The sequence below is a fragment of the Taurulus bubalis genome, assembly GCF_910589615.1.
Source record: "Taurulus bubalis genome assembly, chromosome: 3".
NCBI lineage: Eukaryota > Metazoa > Chordata > Actinopteri > Perciformes > Cottidae > Taurulus > Taurulus bubalis.
The window spans coordinates 23,885,178-23,904,523 of record NC_136591.1 but is presented as its reverse complement, the minus strand read 5'-3'; the positions used below and the strand labels follow the sequence as shown (position 1 = coordinate 23,904,523).

Here is a 19,346-nt window from a genome sequence, read left to right as displayed (position 1 = left end):
CCTTTTCTGAACACCTCATGGCTAACAGGGGGCCTATCAACGTGCAACACCATTTATGATTTAAAACCCAGTGAAAACATCAGTATTGTATTATTATTATTATTTATATCACACATATGACATCCAGACACATACATTTAATCATGTTGATGTTCTTGCGGTTTAAAATGTATATTTTGTACATCACTGTGTCCGGCCGTACAACTTCCTATTTTCCTACATTTCAGTTTTTCTGTCTGGATAATGTTGTTTAAACAATGTTGATGAGTTTATGCACTTTTGAGGTGCTGGTAGGTATATTATTGAACTGAAGAGAAAGGCGGGCCAGCACTTTACCCCCTGCTTCCACTCTTTATGCTAAGCTATGCTAAACTAAGCCAATCTCCTGGCTCCAGCTCCACATTCGGGGGGGCCAGACGTGAGGTTATCTATTTTTTTTAACTCTCGGCAAGAAAGCGAAGAAGTGTATTGAGAAAAATGCTGAGTATTTAGTTCCAGTGTACCGCTCAGCTTCTCTGTGCCAGTGTGTGAGCTCTCAATGGGCAGATCGTTTGTAAATTGTCTGGAAAGAAGGAGCGAGATATTACCTGAGTGCGGCCACTACTCCCTCCATCGCACCATGAAGCACCGCTTTAACAGACAGGTCCAGGGGTCCGACCGCCACCCGCAGAAGCTCTCCGATGCGCTCCAGAGGCTGTCCATCAGTTGCCATGGTGATGGCCAGCTCGTGCACTTTTGACCTCTCGGATCGGGACAAATCATAAAGTTGACCGTACCTCTGGAATAAAGAAAAGAAGAAGAAAAGAAAAAGAGATGGTGTGAAAGAGCGCAAACATTTTTGACCTATCACGGAAAACACTTCAAAGGGAAGCAAAAGGGCGAGACTAATTCACAATATACAAGTTCAACAAACATTTAGAAAAGACAAATGGACACAAAGAAATAGTAAAGTGAGATGGCAGAAGAAGAAAAAAAAAAACCGAGACAGGAATTGAAAAAAAAAAAAAACAGAAGAGCAAAGTGAAAGAAATGCAGTGTGTCGTAGGAAGTGCAACGTTTAGTGAGTGGAGTTTGTTGTTGAGTGCTCAGCTCTCTAAAGGTATTAACCCAGAGGGAGGCACTGACCTGAACCCGCTCACTCGCTCTACAGTCCTGCTCACCTTTGCTCCTTTTTCTCTCTTCCAATAAAAAAAGCTGGGAGAAACTTGGAGAGTTGAAAATGGCATTTGGTTGTGTGTGTGTATAGATGAGAGCATGTGACCATCCATGTTTGTTTTAAAAGATTTTCCTTAGTCTTAAAATATGTTGAATTTTTCCTTTTCTTTTTTCACTTTTATATTCATATTACATTTTATTCCCCTATAGGCAGAACTCTCATCTTTGAGTTAACATGTAGTACTGAAGGACATGGAGTCGAAGCAGATCCCATTTGCTACAAGGAGCTGTGGTCCGGTTGGGGCTCGTCATCGCATCAACCCTTGAGTTTGAGACACTGGGCGTCTAAAGGCTGGACATGTATCACTGGGCAAATACGGTCTGCAGGTACGGTGGTCACAGAAGTGAAAACCTTAGGGCATGATGTGTTTCGAAGACGTTCAATGCTCAGTACTGCTATCTGCCGGGGGAGAGACGAGAAACCAGGACAGGTGTTGCTGTGTCATGGACCATTTTTGGGTGTTTCAAGTACCGCAAGATGGCAAACTTTTAGAAAACAATCTGAAAGTGCTAGTGTTTGGAAAAACAATCGCAGCTTTTGTTGATTCCCTGCTGCACTCTGAGCAAGACGTTGACATTCTTGGCATCGAGTCAAAGCACAATCACCGTTGGCATTGGACTCAGGCAAGGTGGCCCTTTGTCCCCTCTCCTGCTTGTAATATTCATCGACAGGGTATTGATATTCACATGATATTCGTGATATATGGACATAATTTATTCATAGGTAGGTTATCAAAGCCTAGCTAAATACTGATGAGCTTTTTTTAGATAATGTTCAGAAGCTGAGTGCGATACAGTTTGGGACCATGGTTGTCTCTTGGAAAAATACAGATCTTTCTGTGCAAGCAGAGAGGAAGTGCTGTTTAAGAGCCAGTTAAGGACATATGGGTGAGGTGAAGACGGAGCTGCACGATAAAACTAAGCTCGCAAAACTCTGTTCCAATCCTCCCTTGTTAGCACAAGTTTAGGGATGCTGACAGAGAGAGATTAAGGACACAGTGGCAGATGTGAGGCTTCTCCACAGGGTGGCTGGTTTAACTGAGAGTAGGAAGATGGAATACCAAACTCCAAACAGCAATTGTTATTGGCGCCAACCAAACACCTCAATGACCCCAGCTTGCATCCAGTGGAGGATCCTTGTTGCATTTTATTTCCCACCTCTCTCTCATACACTGTCGTCTATCTGCTGTTGCTTTCAAATACAAGTAAATAAACGCACTAAAAGATAATTATTTCAAGAAAAATGATGGTAATTTTGCATGCTACAGCACAGAGAAGGCCCATCATCTCAGGCACAGTATTTAGTTGATTTATAGTATATAATATCGAAGGAACATGAGAAGGTTGTAGTACAGATCTGTACTTGTACTTCTACACAATATCTGCAGTGTTTAATTCGCTGTCTGTCCTAATGGCAGGTCAAGGCGCTGTGGTAGATTCCTCTACGATACACTATTTTTTCCAGCAGCTGGTCACGTACACTTGATAAATGACCCCAATGTATCCAAACAGAGCCTACACGGCTCCTTCTATCTATCTTTCTCTACCTATCTGCCCTTTGCTGGTACTTATATCCTTTGTATCTATCTCTAAGGATATAATCGCTTCCTGCACTAGTAGGAGGAAACATTGTACAGGCAGGTGTGTGTGCGTGTGTGACTTTAGCATTGGTTCTGCCTTGTAATGCCTGTAACTTCTTCACCATTATGGAGGGTAAATGCTTTTAAGCACAGATGAATTACAGGCTAAAAATCATAAACCTGCACAGTGTGGGGGTCAGAAATTATCAGTTTTCTTGGGTGCCTCATGGTCGCATAGCAACACCCAGCTCCTCAGATCACAAGGTCCCCTCTCTCTGGCCCTACAATCATTTTGTGCGCGCAGCACGCACACACGCACGCGCACACACACGCACACACACAGGGAGGTGACAGTGGGGCAGTGACTTTGCTTAATGACATACAGCGTGGTGTGAATACTGTACATTCGGCCATATGGCAGGGCTCATTTCAAACAGCAGCCCGCAGATTTACATTAATGTATATCCATGAGCGGTCCCAGTGCGGCTGGAAAGAGCTTAGTCGAGCAGAACCAACGCAGGAATATACAACACATACACACACAAACACACACACGCACACAGTCTGTATCAAAGGATGTGATCAAAAGGGTTTCGTAGAATGGTTATCGGATAAATTGACGTGTAACTCAACAAGAGGAAAGACACACAAACGAACCATATGTCCCTTGCAGATGAATGTCACAGTACGTTAGGAAGTTTCTAGAATTTCTAATATGGCATGCGTATCAAGTAAAAAAAAATGTAGAGCCGTATATCAGTTTGTTTATCCTACTAATGAAGCTATGTCTATTTGTGTAACAGTTTTAAGATATTCTATGAGTTTCCTCCACAAAGCCATCAGATTTAGCTGAATTTACAACGACTCACCATTTAAGTCCTGAACTAATCACTCGGCATAGTGTCCGCTAAATTGCAACGATGAATCACGATTTTGGGTGTTTATTCCCACACTACTTCGTCCACACTACTTCACTACCCGTCATTTACCACAAATGTACAGCAATAAGTCTTCTCCCTCTTTAGCAGTTGAAGTGTCTGGCATAAGAGGCCTACCTGCTGGATGTCTTTGAGTGACAGAATGAAGGCATGGCTCAGGGTGTCCAGGTGGGCCTGCGATTGCCGCAGGTGTGTCAGAGCATCATCAAAAGTCATCCCTGCTGGGTCCGTCCTTTCCTGCTCCACGCTACCGTCGCCTCCTCTCTTCCTGCTCTTCTCGCCCAGCTGGCGCAGGGCTTTGGTGGCTCGCTTTATCACCTCCGACCTCGCCTGGATGCTCAGCTGGAGACGCAATAGGATGGATGGAAGGATCAGAACGAGGAGGAGGAGGGGGGGGGATAAGGAAAGCAAATTGGGGTGAGTGTGTGGGTCAAATTGAGGGGAGAGAAGGAAAGAGAGGTGCACAAGTTATATGTATTAATGTTAAACTTAACATGTTGACGAGGGGCACCAAAAATATCAACTGGAATTGGAGAAGCATGTGTGTGTCGGTGTGTGAGAGATATCTTAGCTGCCGGCCTGGTGTGATTATATTCAGTGGGAGAACGAGGGAGGGAAGAGAGGGCCTTTGGCTGTCGGAGGTTTTACCCTCATCCATGATAGCATGCAGGCGTTGACAAGACCCACACACACACAATCACACCAGGAAGACACCTACAAATCACCCAACTTCACATTTTCTACCTACCTCAGCCACACACTCAGATATTCTGCCTTTGCTAGATATCATGACCGAGACTGACAGCCCTTCTCTCTGCCAGGACAGGACGATCACTCAAATGGAGTTTCCTGACATACCTGCACAATTTATTTTAGGGGTAAGTGTGTATAAGGATGTATGTGCATACATAGTCTTTTGTGAGTTGGCATAGAATTAGATACAATCACTCATGGCCAACATCAGTCAAAGCCTTGGGCAAGGTTTGAAAACAGGCTGGAGGTTGAGCTTCCACTAAAGAGGCTATCTCAGATCAATACTTCAGAGAGGGGAAAATGCCAAAGCTCTATTTCCCCTCAAAATATAGGTGAGATACGTCCCAGCCATCCATCTCACCCTTTGGCCTTGTAGGAAATGGATCAATCCATTGTGGGGGGCCGTGGGGGTGTGAAAGGTCAGATGCATTCCTACTAGTGAGAAGGGTGAAGATTTTCCTTTGAGGGTTCAAAAGGGCGAGAGAAAAAAGGAAAGAGGAGGAATTTGATGGAAGCAGACAGTGGGTTTCTGAAGGTTAATCTGCATGTTAAAAAGCACAGTGGGGAAAAAAGTGCCTACTGGGAATTGGAGTTTAATTGGCTCTGAAGTAGAGTGGGATCAATTAGCTCTCTTGGAGTGTCTGCGAAAGAGAGGATGTAGAAGACAAAAGTGGAAGAAAAGAAAGGTCTGGGGTGGAGAGGCGGTGGCAGTGTGCCAGTATGAAAAAGAAAAAAGCAGTGGGCTACTATTGATAAGGTGCACTGAGGCTCTTTCCCCTGCAAGACAATTTTTTCAAAGTGCTGTAATTATGTGGCTGTAATTTCTTGCGCAATTTCATAATTTATTTTATAAATCATGACTGGTATGTGTGCTTTGAGGTGACAAAGTGTGGATGTGAAAAGAATAATGTATTTCAAATTATAAAAGGACTTATGATGCTCCAAAAATTGAGCCGAGGGGCATGATAGACGACTGGGCGGACGATGAAGAGTGCAGTGAGGAAGATGACAGTTGGATGAAGTGATTGGATACCCCCACAATCCTTCCTTTTAGACAATGTGAATCTTGTCTGGGTGGCTGCCGGGAACCAACCTTCTGTGCTGCAATTATATATTGTCAGTCTGCCAAACTCACACCAGTTCCTGTCTGAGCCTCCTTCACACGTTACTGTGTCAGACAATTATTCCTCTTTTCTGCCTGGTGTACAGGGATTCATATGAAAAATATGGCTGGATTTCAGGGGGGAAAAAAAGTAACGCTGCTAAATTCCAAATTCAGAGCAAATGATTGGGCGATTGCCTCCATATGGCTCTCAACATGGAAACGGCTGAGCTGGTGGCTAGAAGCTAGAAGAAGAACACTAACAGTTCAAACAGTGGTAACTGTGCTCACAGACTACACAGTGTTAACCTGAAGGGTAACTGGTGGGTGGGCGATACCAATGACGTTGGTTGGGATGGCGTTATAAGCTGCGAGTGCTGTATGAGCGCATTGCAGAGTGGCCGGCCATTAGCTAGCTAGCGGGGAAAACACACACAGAGACTCGCAGGCACTAGCCAGTCTGGCTACATAAACACAGCACAGAAAACCTCAAATTACAACACACAATACACAATAGAGAGAGTGCAACTTCATTCTCTGCTCAGGACGACATAATATCTTTACATAGCAAGTAGTTTGCTGCTAGATTAATGCTCTGAATTTGGAATTTTGCACCTTTACAAACACAAGCGTCACTGTTGTTTGACCAAATACAAGCTTACATGTTCTGCTGCATCAGGCGAGAAGGTGATGGCGTCCAGGAAGTGGACAGCGTCAGCGGGGACAAGCCTGTCTAGGTATTTGCCGCAGGTGTCGTACGCATGGAGGTAGTCTTGCTCGCTCTGAGGGGGTCTTTTCAGCAACTGGGGGTCTCCTTTCCAAAACAGCTTCTGCAGCCACACTGCATGGACTGCACTGGGGGACACTGTGGTCCCTCCACCACCAGGCACAGGCAGCCGGTTAGCCAGTTTGGAGATAGACAGTACGTTCTGACTGGTCAGAACTGGTTGTAGAGTCACCAGCGGATCCAGCGATTCATCAGTCAGCCTCCGGTAGTTCAAACCTGCAGAAGAGAGTTGATTATTTAGAAACACGTCTATAATAGACATTCGTATACCACATTTTTATTTATTTTTTACATACAAATTATATTGAATATATCCTGATGATGTGTTTTCAACTCCACCTAACCCTCTTGCTCATAGTGAACAAGTACACATGGAGACACCCTCATTGTCTTTCTATCAGGAGGCAACCTCTTGAAAGTGAAGTGAAAAGAGTGTGAAAACGCCTTGCATTTTCTCTAATGGCAAGCCGGGGGCGACAAAGTCAGATTGTATAGAAGTCTGAGAAAATTACCCTACTTCTCACTTGATCAATTACCTCAGTAAACTTTGTACACATGAGTTTATGCTCTCAATTGCTAGTCTTCTTCACGACAACAAGATTTTCATCGAGTAAATGATGGTCCCATTTACAGTAAAATTAAGATAAAGTAGGGCATGGCTACTTTGGTTGATACCACCGTGTTGTGCTGTCTAGGAATTGTTCCTGTTCACATCTTAGAACTTTTAACCATTCAGTTCATGAAAGTAACTGTTTTGGTTGCCTAAAAATATAATATTCAGCATATGGGTGTTCCAAGTGATACCTTTTGTGTCACTTCTGGTTGCAAAATAACAAGATGGCGGCATTCAAAGCTCAATACAGTAATAGGATGATTAAAGAATATGATCTTTTATGTTTAGTGTTTGATTTAAATTGTGGAATACAGTATATCACGCTGTTTCTCTTTTTTCTTTACTGCTACTCTTTATGATACAGCAACATTAAAAATACAAAAGGAGTTTTCAGGCATTGCACATTCAGTGTGAGCACATTATGCATCTACTTGACGAGGCAGGAAAAAAGTGGCAATTTGCATGCTGCATTTACATGCGACATGTGCAAACCATGCAGCACTCGCAGAATAATTACAGTGATTTGATATGCAGATGTTGTTACATTTTTGTTACATGGCATAAATGTGCAAAGAGAGATGCACAGAAGAGAGTAAAAAGCTTTACACGAACAACAAAGAGCATGCGGGAATGTGGTGCCGTCTGCTTGTGTCTGCATGCTAAGGTGCATGGTTTGTTGATCCATGTCTCCTACCACTGCAGTACTCTGTGTGTTTGTGTGTTAGAGAGAGAGAGAGCAAGTGGCGTGCTCTTGGTCTCAAGCGCTATCAGACAGACACATTACTGTGGCAACACCACAGCCTGTCTGGGCTTTAAATATTTAACACTGGTCTGCCTGTGGGGAGGGCTTCGTCAACGCTGCTCGGAATCACATACACACACAATACTTTCAGACAGGCCCAGACGGACACTTAAACCGCAGATAAGAGTTACATGCACTTACACATGCTTGCTCTCTCTCTCTCTCTTTTCTCCCCCCTCCCCCCCGGGTCCTCTTTCTGTCTTCGTCTCTTCCACAATCCAAGCAGCATCTCATCCTCAGGAGAGCGCCGCTCAGACAGTCACCTGGTACTGTGTCTGAAACTGTGATGAATATTGGGCACCCACCACCTGTCTCTACATTGTCTGGATGCTTTTTAAGTCCGTTTAGGAATGCAAATGAGTCACCTTTGAGTGTGTGTGTGTGTGTGTGTGTGTGTGTGTGTGTGTGTGTGTGTGTGTGTGTGTGTGTGTGTGTGTGTGTGTGTCTTAGAGTTGGAGTTGGTAGAAAGTTGGTGACCGGGGGCCGCAACAGCCTGTGTGTCAATTTTGCGACTAAGTGTGAATGTGTGGGTTAAGCTTTTTCAGTGTTTGTGAACGCGTGTGTATGTGTGTGTAAAAGAGGGGGGGTGGGGGGGGGAGAGAGACAGACAGACAGACAGATCTAGTTTGGATGTGTTATCCATGTGCCAGCGCATGGGTATTGCTCATGTATGACCTTACAGTATATATGTGTGAGTGCTAATGTGTATCTTCTGGTTTTACGTTTGCTGCAGTTGTGCAATTTATAGTTTGAGAGTAGCCCCTATCCAATAGTCCAATAGGGGCTTAGCAACTGCAACTAGGCATTACAGCCCTGTCGACCTTGGGATTTCTCCTCATTTTGAAGCAGTGTGTATGGGCAAAGACTTTAAGTTACATTTCTGATTGTGTCTCCTAACTTCCAGCTTCTATAGACCCTTTTTCACAGCAGACATTTGACATCATTAATGTTTTTAATTTGTGATTACCGCGTTTCATTTAGGTGAGGCAGTTCCAGGGCTCTGGTATTATGCATGCTCACTAACTACTGACTGAGTCCAAACTTAAGAAAATACTATGTTTTATTTGTCAAGTATTTCATTTAACATTTGTCTCTTTTTTGTCTGGAAATCAAAGAACCATTGTTTTAAAAAAAAGTACTCATAATTCAAAAGGAAAATGAGCGATAACGAGGGCAAAACAAATCAGTTTCTATTGTAGAGATTTGAAATGGTAGTTGTGCGTGAATGAAACTTAAAATGAAGCAGCAACAGTGTGAGCTCAAAGTAAAGTGCCCTTTTCTCAGTTCATGTAGAAATGCAACAAAGTGTCGGTGTGGATGACTCAAAAGGTGTGTGTGTGTTAAACACAGACATGTGTCACCAGTAAAAGCTGCAGTGTTATCTGGGGCTGAGGGAGGAAGTGAGGCGTGAAAACACAGCTGACACCCCGCTGACCTTTCCTGAACTCCATGGACAGGTGACACCTCCTCCACCCGTACACAACAAAGTTTGTGCATTCTAGCCGGACCGCTGAACCGGTGACAGGGTACAACCTGGACATGGCGTCCTTGGAGAGGGTTGCTGCTGCCACAGACATCTAAGTGGAAACAGCATCTTACTGCGATGCTGTCGCTGTTTCACGAGCGTGGGCTGTTAGGTAGATTGACATACAGTGCAGAGGTGGATTGCTTCCCCTGTCGTTTACACAAAAGTGTGAGTACTTTTGTCTGTGTCAATCCTGTTGCTTTTCTATTTTGGAAACAAACATGAAAGCTGGTGGAGAAAAAGAGGAATAGAGTAAGGATACGATGACGTCATCGGGCGTACTTGATTTGTCCCCTTTCAGAGAAATATGAGGATTGGTGCCAGAAAGACGCCTGAAATTTAGGCATTCAGCTGTTGTATTTCTGTAACATTCTCCATGACAATCTTTGGCATGAGGTTATCTACTGCCTCGAAGGAACATCCTCATCTGTGCGAGTCATCAATCACGCCGAGAGGGATTTTGTTCAAGTCTTGACGCTGGACTAGATTTATTGACATTAAAGGCTTCCAGCTGATTTTCCACTAATGATATCAGTGCAATAACCCGTGGCTCGATCCAAGGCTCTTCTTTTTCGTTTAATGTGTCTCTTTTCTCTCTTATACAGCATTACTTGTTTGGCAAATGGGTGCTTCTGTTGATTCAGATTTTCTAAGCAGTGCCATTGTTGAGCAAAAGCAAATCAATTCCTTTTATTTATGATGCACACCTCTTGCATTGATGATCGCATCAGCAAAGTGTGGATGAAGACATTGCGGATGGATAAGTGGTTAACCAATATAATAAGAATAGACTTAATCAGGTGTTAGTTGCAGACCGTCTTACCGTTGGCAACAGTTCGGAGCTTCTTAAGCAGTTTGACGTGGGAGTCCGGCTTGATGGTGGTGGTGACGTAAGGCTCGCAGCTGGCAGCGTCTAGCAAGGTGTAGTAGTAGAGCAGCCGGCCCTGGTCGCTTCCCTCCACGGTGGGCAGAACATACTTGGTCATGTGGCTGTAAAAGGCCTCGGGGTCGCACTTCAATGTGTCAAACAAGCCAAGGGACTCGCTCCGGGATTCAATATCCTTGGTGGAAAGACTGGATGTGGAGGTGGAGGGATGGTAAAAAATAAAATAATAATTAAAATAGAATAAAGCCATTAAAATGGTTTGAATGTTTCCACAAGATAGTTTTCACAGCAATATAAACACACAACAATAATCCAACAATCCAATAATCCATCTCAAGTTTAAAGCTTTTACGTTGGCTGTTGTAAACACCTGCTGTGTGAGAAACGTCTTCTGTCTGGAAATTATCCATTATGTACACAGGATGTAACACACTTAGCAGTACGTTTCTGGCACCACAAGCAGTGGTTTGTTTGAAAAAATAAAAATGAAAGAATAAAGATCTAAATTGTTCACATAAGCAGGTATAACGTTCATGCCAAAAAAAGATGAGAGAAAACAGTAATACTGACACACAATTTTTTTTTGTGTGTCAGTAAAACACTGACACAAATTACGCGTGTGGACAGAAAAAAAATTGAAGGAGGAAGACAACCAGCACTGTAAACTATTTGGTAGAAACAGCAGTGATCTGCAGGCTTATCACCAAAGATACAGTCCCTCGAAAAAATATGAGGATTTCATAGATTACCACTGAGAATAGTGGGAAAAAAAATTAGGAGATGGAGAGAGAAAAGAGAGAGCAAGAATGTGATGTGGAAATGCTCAGAGAGCGGAACACATCCGTGTGTTATTTGGGATTTGTTGAAGTTGCACACAACTTGCTTTGATTTAAAAAAAAAAAAAACATATTTCACCGCAGAAAAAGTCAACAACAGCAGGCGGTCTGAAGAATGAGCGGACAAGTGAAACACCGGGGAGAGGAGAATCGGAAAGGAGTAAAAGAAAACCCCCCAAAACATAGAGAACCACAAACAAAGGTTAAACAAGGGAAGATAGAAAGGAAAGGAAAGCTCAGTGCTGCTTGTCACCGAGGGGCTCTGAACATTCAGTGGCTGTCCGGGAGTGTGTTTGTGTGAGTCTGTCTATCTGTTGTAACAGGACGACATCAAAGAGGACAATGGTTCCTCAGGGCTTTGCATCAGAGCTCCCTGGGAGGCTTTCATTAATGAAAAAAACAGCGGCAGCAACGTGGAGGCAGCCGACAATAAGCTCAATATTGTAAATAACACTAATCATCCTCACAACAGGGGCTCTAATAAGACCGTAGTCAACGGAACAGCTAACTCTAAGTAAAGACTTTCTCCGTCACCGCTCCTCTCTCTTCCCTAAGTGCACACAATCACAGGCAGCCCAATCAGGGTCTGATGTTTCCTTATTTAATCACATTAGCACCAAAGTGACTGGAAGCACCGAGGCATGAGAACAATGGCGACAACTCGTCCCGGTAGGTCCGTTTGAGTGGTGCTAAAACTTTTCCTTGGCAAGCGCACACAGGCAGACGCACACACAGGCAGAATCACACACAGGCAGACGCTCACACGAACGCACAGCTGTGAATGTGTTTGTGTCAGACGCTGCTTTTTTGGCAGAGTGCGTTAACTGTATTTCCTCAAAGCCAGGTCGGCGCCTCACCTTTGCCTTTCTTCTCTGTCCAGCAACAAAAAGTGCTGAGCGCCTCTCTTTGCCTCCTCTCTAGAACTTTTAGTATCCCTCTGACCCGCTGATAGTTTCAGTCTGCACACGCACTCACTCGTATTTCTCTCTGTGCACAACACAGCCACCCCCACTCTATCTCTGCTGTTCCCATGTGGCTGTAAAATCAGGAGCTTCTCATTACAATCTTTTTCCTGTTAGCTTTCAAGAGCCACAGCAAAAAGGAACCGATTTAATACGGCGGAGTAGTAGTATATTACCGATACCTCACACACACACACACACACACACACACACACACACACACACACACACACACACACACACACACACGTGCGCGCTCCATCGGTAAGAGTCACACAGTACAGCATACCTGTAACTGAAGCGACAAATTCAAATCATATGAACATAAAAATTACATATTATCACCTTTTGAATAAGTCTGGTGAGCTTGTTCAGTTGTCAATTTACTCATCCCAAAGATCCAGAGTAACATTAGCATTTCATTTATCTGTTTACATATTCAGTACTTAGCTGCACCCTCTGGAGTTGAGGCTTCCAAACAGGAGTCCACAAACCAATGGGTGATGTCACAGTGATTACGTCTACTTCAGTCTGTGATGCAAGTCCAAAATTCACTCTCTTTTTAGCTCCATTTTGGCAATAACCCGTTCCTGCTGGAAATATATCTGACCCTTCAGCTGCTAAATACTACACTGTGTTCACCAGCCAGTTGCTAACTTGCTCACAAAATGTTGACCTGATGATGATGATGATGTCTAGAGCAAACTGGTGGACCAACCGAGAGACCTCCTGATGTTGCCATGCCTAGGGCCCTGCTGCTAGCACGACTGAAATTTAGATTTCTCATGTGTTCGTTCGATTTTTATATGAAACGTATATAATTGACAAAAACAAGCATATACAAAGTGGTGTTTGGCAGTTAAAAACAGCGGGTTACATGAGGAGCTGATAGCACTAATGGACTCACTGCTTTGTTTTCACTGTCAAACCTAATGGCCCAAGTGCCGTGCATTTGCCGGGTATCATACAAAATTGTCAAGTTGTTCCAAATAGTGCAGTCAACTCGGGGTGGAGTGGGCCGGTTCAAAGATCTGAACACGCAAGCCATGTATCGCCCCCCTCCGCTACAATTCAGCCATAAATATTGTCCTGTTTTGTTTTATCGAGTCCATTACTAAACCAGATGCGGTTGTATTCGTCAGTCCAGGTCCTGCTTGACCAAATGGCTCCAAGAAGCATGCTTCCAGTCATGTTGCAGGCTCTAACCTCCCGACAGTCAGCACCAACAGCAGCTGAGCAGAAGCGTGTGCAGTACCGTTCCTCACCAGCACGGTCCTCATTCCCACTGAACGATACACGTGCACAGTTTCTATACTCGGCAGGAAAGTTAATCAGCATGCTGAGCACATGAACATAAACACATAGCAACATGTGATCATGATCATCAAGTGTTGAACGTCGACAACAGTACGATGCAAACAACAGGATGTATTATTATTATTCGGGTGACAGCTAGACAGCTCGCGGCACGTCAACGTCCTCATGCATATACGCCAATAACAACTGAAGAAATTACCTTCCAATGAAAATCAACAGTCATTCACTTGCTAATAATTAATGTTTTGCTAAAAGATCAAAACACAGAATATGCAGCATGGCAGTAAGGAAGAACCCCATTAAGATAAAAGAGCGAAGGTGAAATCACAGAGACAGACGGAAGAGGAGGGGCTTTGCTGTGACAGGGGGCGCTGCCGTTCACAATGTTCTTCAAGTATTGATATCATTTGCATGCCACAAGGTCTCTGAAAGGTTAAAGTGACTGGTTTAGACAGAAAGAAAAGTAGAAGTAAGGTTAAAATGAATTAAATGGATTTTATGAAAAGGAAATGGCTTAGGGTAATATACTGGTCTATGCAACCAGTATATTGGATTCTGGCATCGCAGGAATCACACAGTCAATAATTAGCCTTCTTGGGGTGCTTCATATTGATACAGCACACTATCAACTAAAGGTGCGCAACTGGCAGAGTTGCCATTTTACCACCTGGGATTCTGAAGCCACAACGGTAAGACTGTGTGGTGTGCAACACTGCCAGTGTTACGAGTTACACTCGTAATTTGAACTTGTATTCACCAGCTGGTACAGAATTCAAAAGGTGTCCACCCCGTCTCTGAGGATTCCTCATTAGGCTCAAAGCAAAACACATCTTCAGGATGAGTCACACGGGGAAAGGTGCCACAAAAGACTATTTATTTCTCATCACGGTCAAACGCTGATCTGCAGGAAAAAGCAGCGCGAGCGGTCAGCAGTGTGAGCGGTCAGCAGCTGCCGGCGGCAGGTAGCGACTGAAATGAGGAGCATGTGGTTTGAAATATGGGATGTTTGTTTGGATCAGCTGACTGTCAGCCAATGTAGAACACGCTATTCGTGTGCCCCTATGTGAAGTAATTAAAGTTGAATTTACTTATTCATCTACCGAATCCTGACGTGAAGACAAGTCCTCTGTGATGTCGGGTGCGAGCTGTGATGGTTAAAGTTTTACAAGACACATAACTTAATATTAAGTGCACAGAAAAAAGGGCAAACAGAGAGAGTACAACTGGATTGGCAGGTTTTTACAGAGACTAAAAAGTCAACACCATTTCTGTTTTTTGGGAAAGTAATTTTAATGATTTAACAGCTGCCATTAAAATGTCAATAAAGCGAGCTGAAAGTCATGTCCCTGAAGACACCTACAAAGCCTGACATGCAGAGAGAACGGCTGACGACGGCGGTGTTTAGCAGAGCATTGATTCCTCTGAAGCGTTTATTCTGTGTTAATAGGACTGTCTCAGGAACACTCTACCTCTATCATCCATCTCCTCTTCCTCCATCTATCTGCCCCGTACCCCCCCCCCATACAGATTCAGTGGGTATTTCTCTACTTAATGACCTTTCTCTACATCCTGCATTTTGTAACACTTAACGATGACTGCGCAGCTGCTCTTTCTACTCGTTTGACCTGAAGTGCATTCATGCTCTTTTTTCCCCCATTTGTCACCCTTTGACCGTATTATTATCATATCTTTTCGAGAACTGCAGATCTCTACAGTGGCATCAGGACTTTAGGAAACTATTTACCCTGCTGCACTGCAAGTACCCCCCCCCCCCCCCCGTTGTGCGAGGGCCCGTTCATCACTGTTTGCAGCTTTAATTACCAACACTAAAGCCTAGTTTATGATTCTCCGTCAGGTCCACGTGACGCCGTCGTTGAGCATTCGAAGTTCTGCGTCGAGGGAACGCGTTGCCTGCAATTAACCGCCATGCCGCCAGGGGGTGTGTCTGTGTGGTTTCAGGGGTTATAGCCGAATTCCGGTCACAGTAAACAATGGCGACCAAGTTGGAGTGGCTGCATTAAAGTTGGACCTCATCAATATTGAAGAGCAAATGCTTATATTGCAAATGTTGAAGCGCAGGCGACAGAGAAGACGTTTGCGGAGGTGGTCTGTACAACCACTAAACCGGTTGAGGCTGGGAAAAAGCAACTGCCGGAAATTACGTTCTGAGCGGACCAATCACAGCGCTTACGATCCGCGTCAACGTGACGCGTAGTTAGGATTTTTTGGAGGTGCGCGTCAGGCTACGGCGTAGGGGTCTGCGTCGACGGCGTAGGTACGCCGTCGACCTGACGGAGAACCATAAACTAGGCTTAATACTCTAAAAACGTTGAGTTGAAACTAAATCTTTTTGCCCCTCTCAAATAGAGTAATGTCTGATCGCTCTAATGGAAATACATTAATGAATCAATGTAGCTTGTTCATAAAAGTGATTCCTTATTTTGCTTTTCTCAGCCTGCTCCTGCAGATTACTCTTGTACAATATCAAGAGGATTCGGGAAGCAGCCCACTTGGCGTTCAACCCCCAACCCATCCATTCTCCATGGAGCCCTCGTGTCCACCATCGGACCTCTGAAGGTACTCCCGAACACTGCTGCCCGTCTGCCGTTCAACCTCGCAAAATTCGTCAACACCCCTCCTCTTCTGCTTTCACTTTACTAGCTTCTTGTTGCTGCTGGCCAAAAGGGAGGCTCCTCCCCCTCGGGATGCTTGGCTGCCCTGTCACTCAAAGTGCCATGCGATCGCTGTTCTGACCCTCATGGTGGAAAGAACTCCCCACTGAAGTCAGGATTTCACAGTCAATGCCCATCTTTCTCCACAGCCTCACTCAGCTGTTTACTTAAGAAGGTTGCACTTCCGATCTTTAATGAGATTTAGTTCTTTGAGTTTGAACACACTTATTGTAGGCTGCTAATGTAAAATAAATGTAATGCCTGAGGCAGACTTGTGTTATTTCCCTGAATCCAAGTACCAGCTACAGAGCTGGACTTGTTCCCAGAGCTCTGCACTGCCGCTGCTGCTGCTAAACAGAATGAGTGAAAGAATGCATTTCCCTACAGGGATCAATAAAAGTTTAAATTCCATCTCACACCCCTGCTTCGGTCTGTGCGCATCTTTTCCTTTACGTTTCCCCTCGTCTGCTCCATTTATATCAGTCCCTGTGTCCATCCATCCATTAAATCAATACGCATATTGAAGATAGCTCTCGTCAAGAATATAGTACGAATATTCTTCGCGCATTTGTCTTGATCTTCAGATTTTGGTAGAAACTCACACACACACAGCAGCTGTGGTCGGGTTTGAAGAAGGAAAAGGCTGTAATTTATCGTTAAGTGGAGTCCATAAACCATTTCCCTTATATCAGAATGCGACAGGTGGGATATTTATCACAGGTGCACACACGTGTGAACACACACGCACACACACACTCACGCGCATCTGCTGAAAAGGCATTCTATTAAAACAAGAAAAGGTGCAGAGCTAGTCAGATCCCTAGCTATAAAGTCAGAGAGCAAATAGATTATGGAAATAGACTCTGACACACTAGTCCTCTCTCCCTCTAAAAAACAAGCACACACACATACAAACACATATTCACAACATGTTTGATTTACTCTGGGGGGGCCGTTGAGTATGTTTTTTATGTGGCAGGGTTTGTCGTAACTCAGAGGCTGCGCTGCTATAAAATTTTACTTTTTTACACGTCACTTTTTAGAGTTAGATAGAGGACAAGGACATGTGCTCATACTAAACTTAACAGACATGACAATGCAGAAATAGACAGTACGTGTTTCTTCTGATGCATTTAGGGGCATTTCTAGTGCACTGACTACATATTTCAAACTGATGAGATGAAAAATGCGAAAGGAGAGGTTTTGTGAGGGTGTTTTTATTTGTGTGTGTGTGTGTGTGTGTGTGTGTGTGTGTGTGTGTGTGTGTGTGTGTGTGTGTGTGTGTGTTTGTGTGTGCATGTACCCGCTATCTGTAAAGAGGAACTCGAGGTGAGTCATGTAGACCTCCCACAGAGGAACACTGTAGCGCTTAGCCAGAGACAGAGCGATTCTGTACACGTCGTCCTCCAGTGTCCTAAACACACAGACATGTAGAGAGGAGAAAACTGTGATCAGATTTAATCGCATTGAAGCAGGAAGAGCGATCCCTCCCACTCGTATGCATATGTCGTATGGAAAACATGCAGACCAAACAAAAGCATACCCACTGCGTGTAAGATTATTCACAAAGTCATTCAGTCAGAGAAACATGGTACTGTCGGTATATTCCTTTAAATCCACTCCCTGCTTACTCTGTGAGGCCGAGGATGGTCTCCTTTTTGTAGTCTCCGTCGGAGCTGAAGCGCTGGACGTCCACGCCGCGGCCGAGCCCCTGCAGCACCTGGGCCTGGGTGAAGTCCCTCAGACGCTCGTTGTAGACGCACAGCTGGCTGATCAACTTCTGGAGCTCTTCTGGCCAATCCGAATATGCAGACACATGCTGTGTGACCAATCGAATCAGCTCCTTGGGGTCAGCCTGTGAAAGGGGGAATGAATCTCATGTTGACTCACATAATGGTGCTGAATGTCTTATTTCACGCTTGTAGCCTCACACGGTAACAGTATGAAGCAGAAGTAATCCTGAGAATTACTATTCTGTGTTACAGTATCCTCTGAATAAAGGCAAATACAAACTGGGCTTTCAAATCCTTGGCCCTTTTCTGCAGGGGAGTATTACTATATTGGCTACTGATTTTGGAAACTAAAATCTTTACAATTCATTGAAGTTTACCATTTGCTGATTTTGATTAAAGCAATAGTATAATATTCCCAAAATCCAAACACACAAAATACACACAAATAAGAAATGTAAATTACTAAATCCAGCTAAATCCTTCCGCCTCTTGACAAAACGTGGGAATGTGATTGAAATTTGGTATTTACGTTTATTTCACACAACACACAAGCATCATGTTTCCATCTGCTGCCGTTCTTCATCTCTTCAGATGGATGGAAGCTTGAGTGACATTGTATGCGTCATCATGGTATATTCGCCCCGAGCCTGTTTTCACAGCACATTTTCTTTAAAAATAAAATCAAAATGCCAACTTGCCAAGCGTTATAGAGTTATGTTTGTCCGAGTTATGTTTCCCTAATACCGTCTGTGACTCTTTATATAATTAAACTGAAGATCCAGAATAGAGAGAAACAGGTTCTCTTTTCTTTTCTTTTTGGTACCTTGCTATGCTTTCAAAGTGCAGTTCTTACTCATAGACCGATACAGGAAGTGCACCACATTTCCATAAATGAACTGGCCTTAGGGCTCATCATTAAACTATGTGACACACTGGGGTTCAAACAACCTGCACTGCGTGGTATCTGAAACTTCACAGCTCTTTTTTTGCTGCTTTGCAGTTGCAAACTAATGAAGCCATTTTCAAAAATGGCTGTAATAAAAATAAAAATAAATCTGCAGCAAAAGGTAAGAGAGGACAAATTATCCTGGCCTTACTTCTATAAATTCTAAAATGTTGCTTCCAGGAAGACATTGACTGAGTCACCCCAGTTAAATCAGGCAACTCAATATATGCCTTTTTTCCCTAGACGCCTGGAAAATATGGGTAAATGTACCAGGAACCATGATTGCGACCGTGATTCAGGCCCATGGGGAATTTGACGGTGGATACACGTTTATGATTGAGAATGTCACGGGCAGGGAGTGGGAGGTGAATGTTGCATCTCTCTCATCACCTCTGTTCTAATTAAATGAGCTCCTCGATTTGGTTTTTGGCATCTTATATGTTTTATTTGCATAAGGTAATTATGGCTGCTGGAGATGTGTGAGCTTGAAAACGGAGGTGTGTGTGTGTGCATGTTTGTGTCTCTTCCTGCTCTCAGCAAAGTGTGTGTATACGTGTGTTTAGATGTGGCTTCAGTCATGGTAGCAGTTTAAATGAGAGAATGGGGGAGAGAGAGAGAAAGAGAGAGAGAGATGAGTTAGAAACAGCGTAATATTAAAAGTGTAGAGAGTCGGCGGGGG

General features: G+C 43.9%; 1 protein-coding gene across 1 annotated transcript in view; it reads right to left on the bottom strand.

Annotated features, from left to right (window-relative positions):
* Positions 1 to 19,346, bottom strand: part of nbas (NBAS subunit of NRZ tethering complex) — a gene marked incomplete at its 5' end in the record, with an annotated part of 141,167 nt that overhangs the window by 38,800 nt on the left and 83,021 nt on the right. The window contains 6 exons of the mRNA XM_079214701.1: positions 588 to 778; positions 3,851 to 4,075; positions 6,251 to 6,591; positions 10,139 to 10,389; positions 17,292 to 17,402; positions 17,620 to 17,843. Of these exons, the coding sequence (XP_079070827.1) occupies positions 588 to 778; positions 3,851 to 4,075; positions 6,251 to 6,591; positions 10,139 to 10,389; positions 17,292 to 17,402; positions 17,620 to 17,843 (1,343 nt within the window). The remainder of the gene's footprint in view (positions 1 to 587; positions 779 to 3,850; positions 4,076 to 6,250; positions 6,592 to 10,138; positions 10,390 to 17,291; positions 17,403 to 17,619; positions 17,844 to 19,346) is intronic.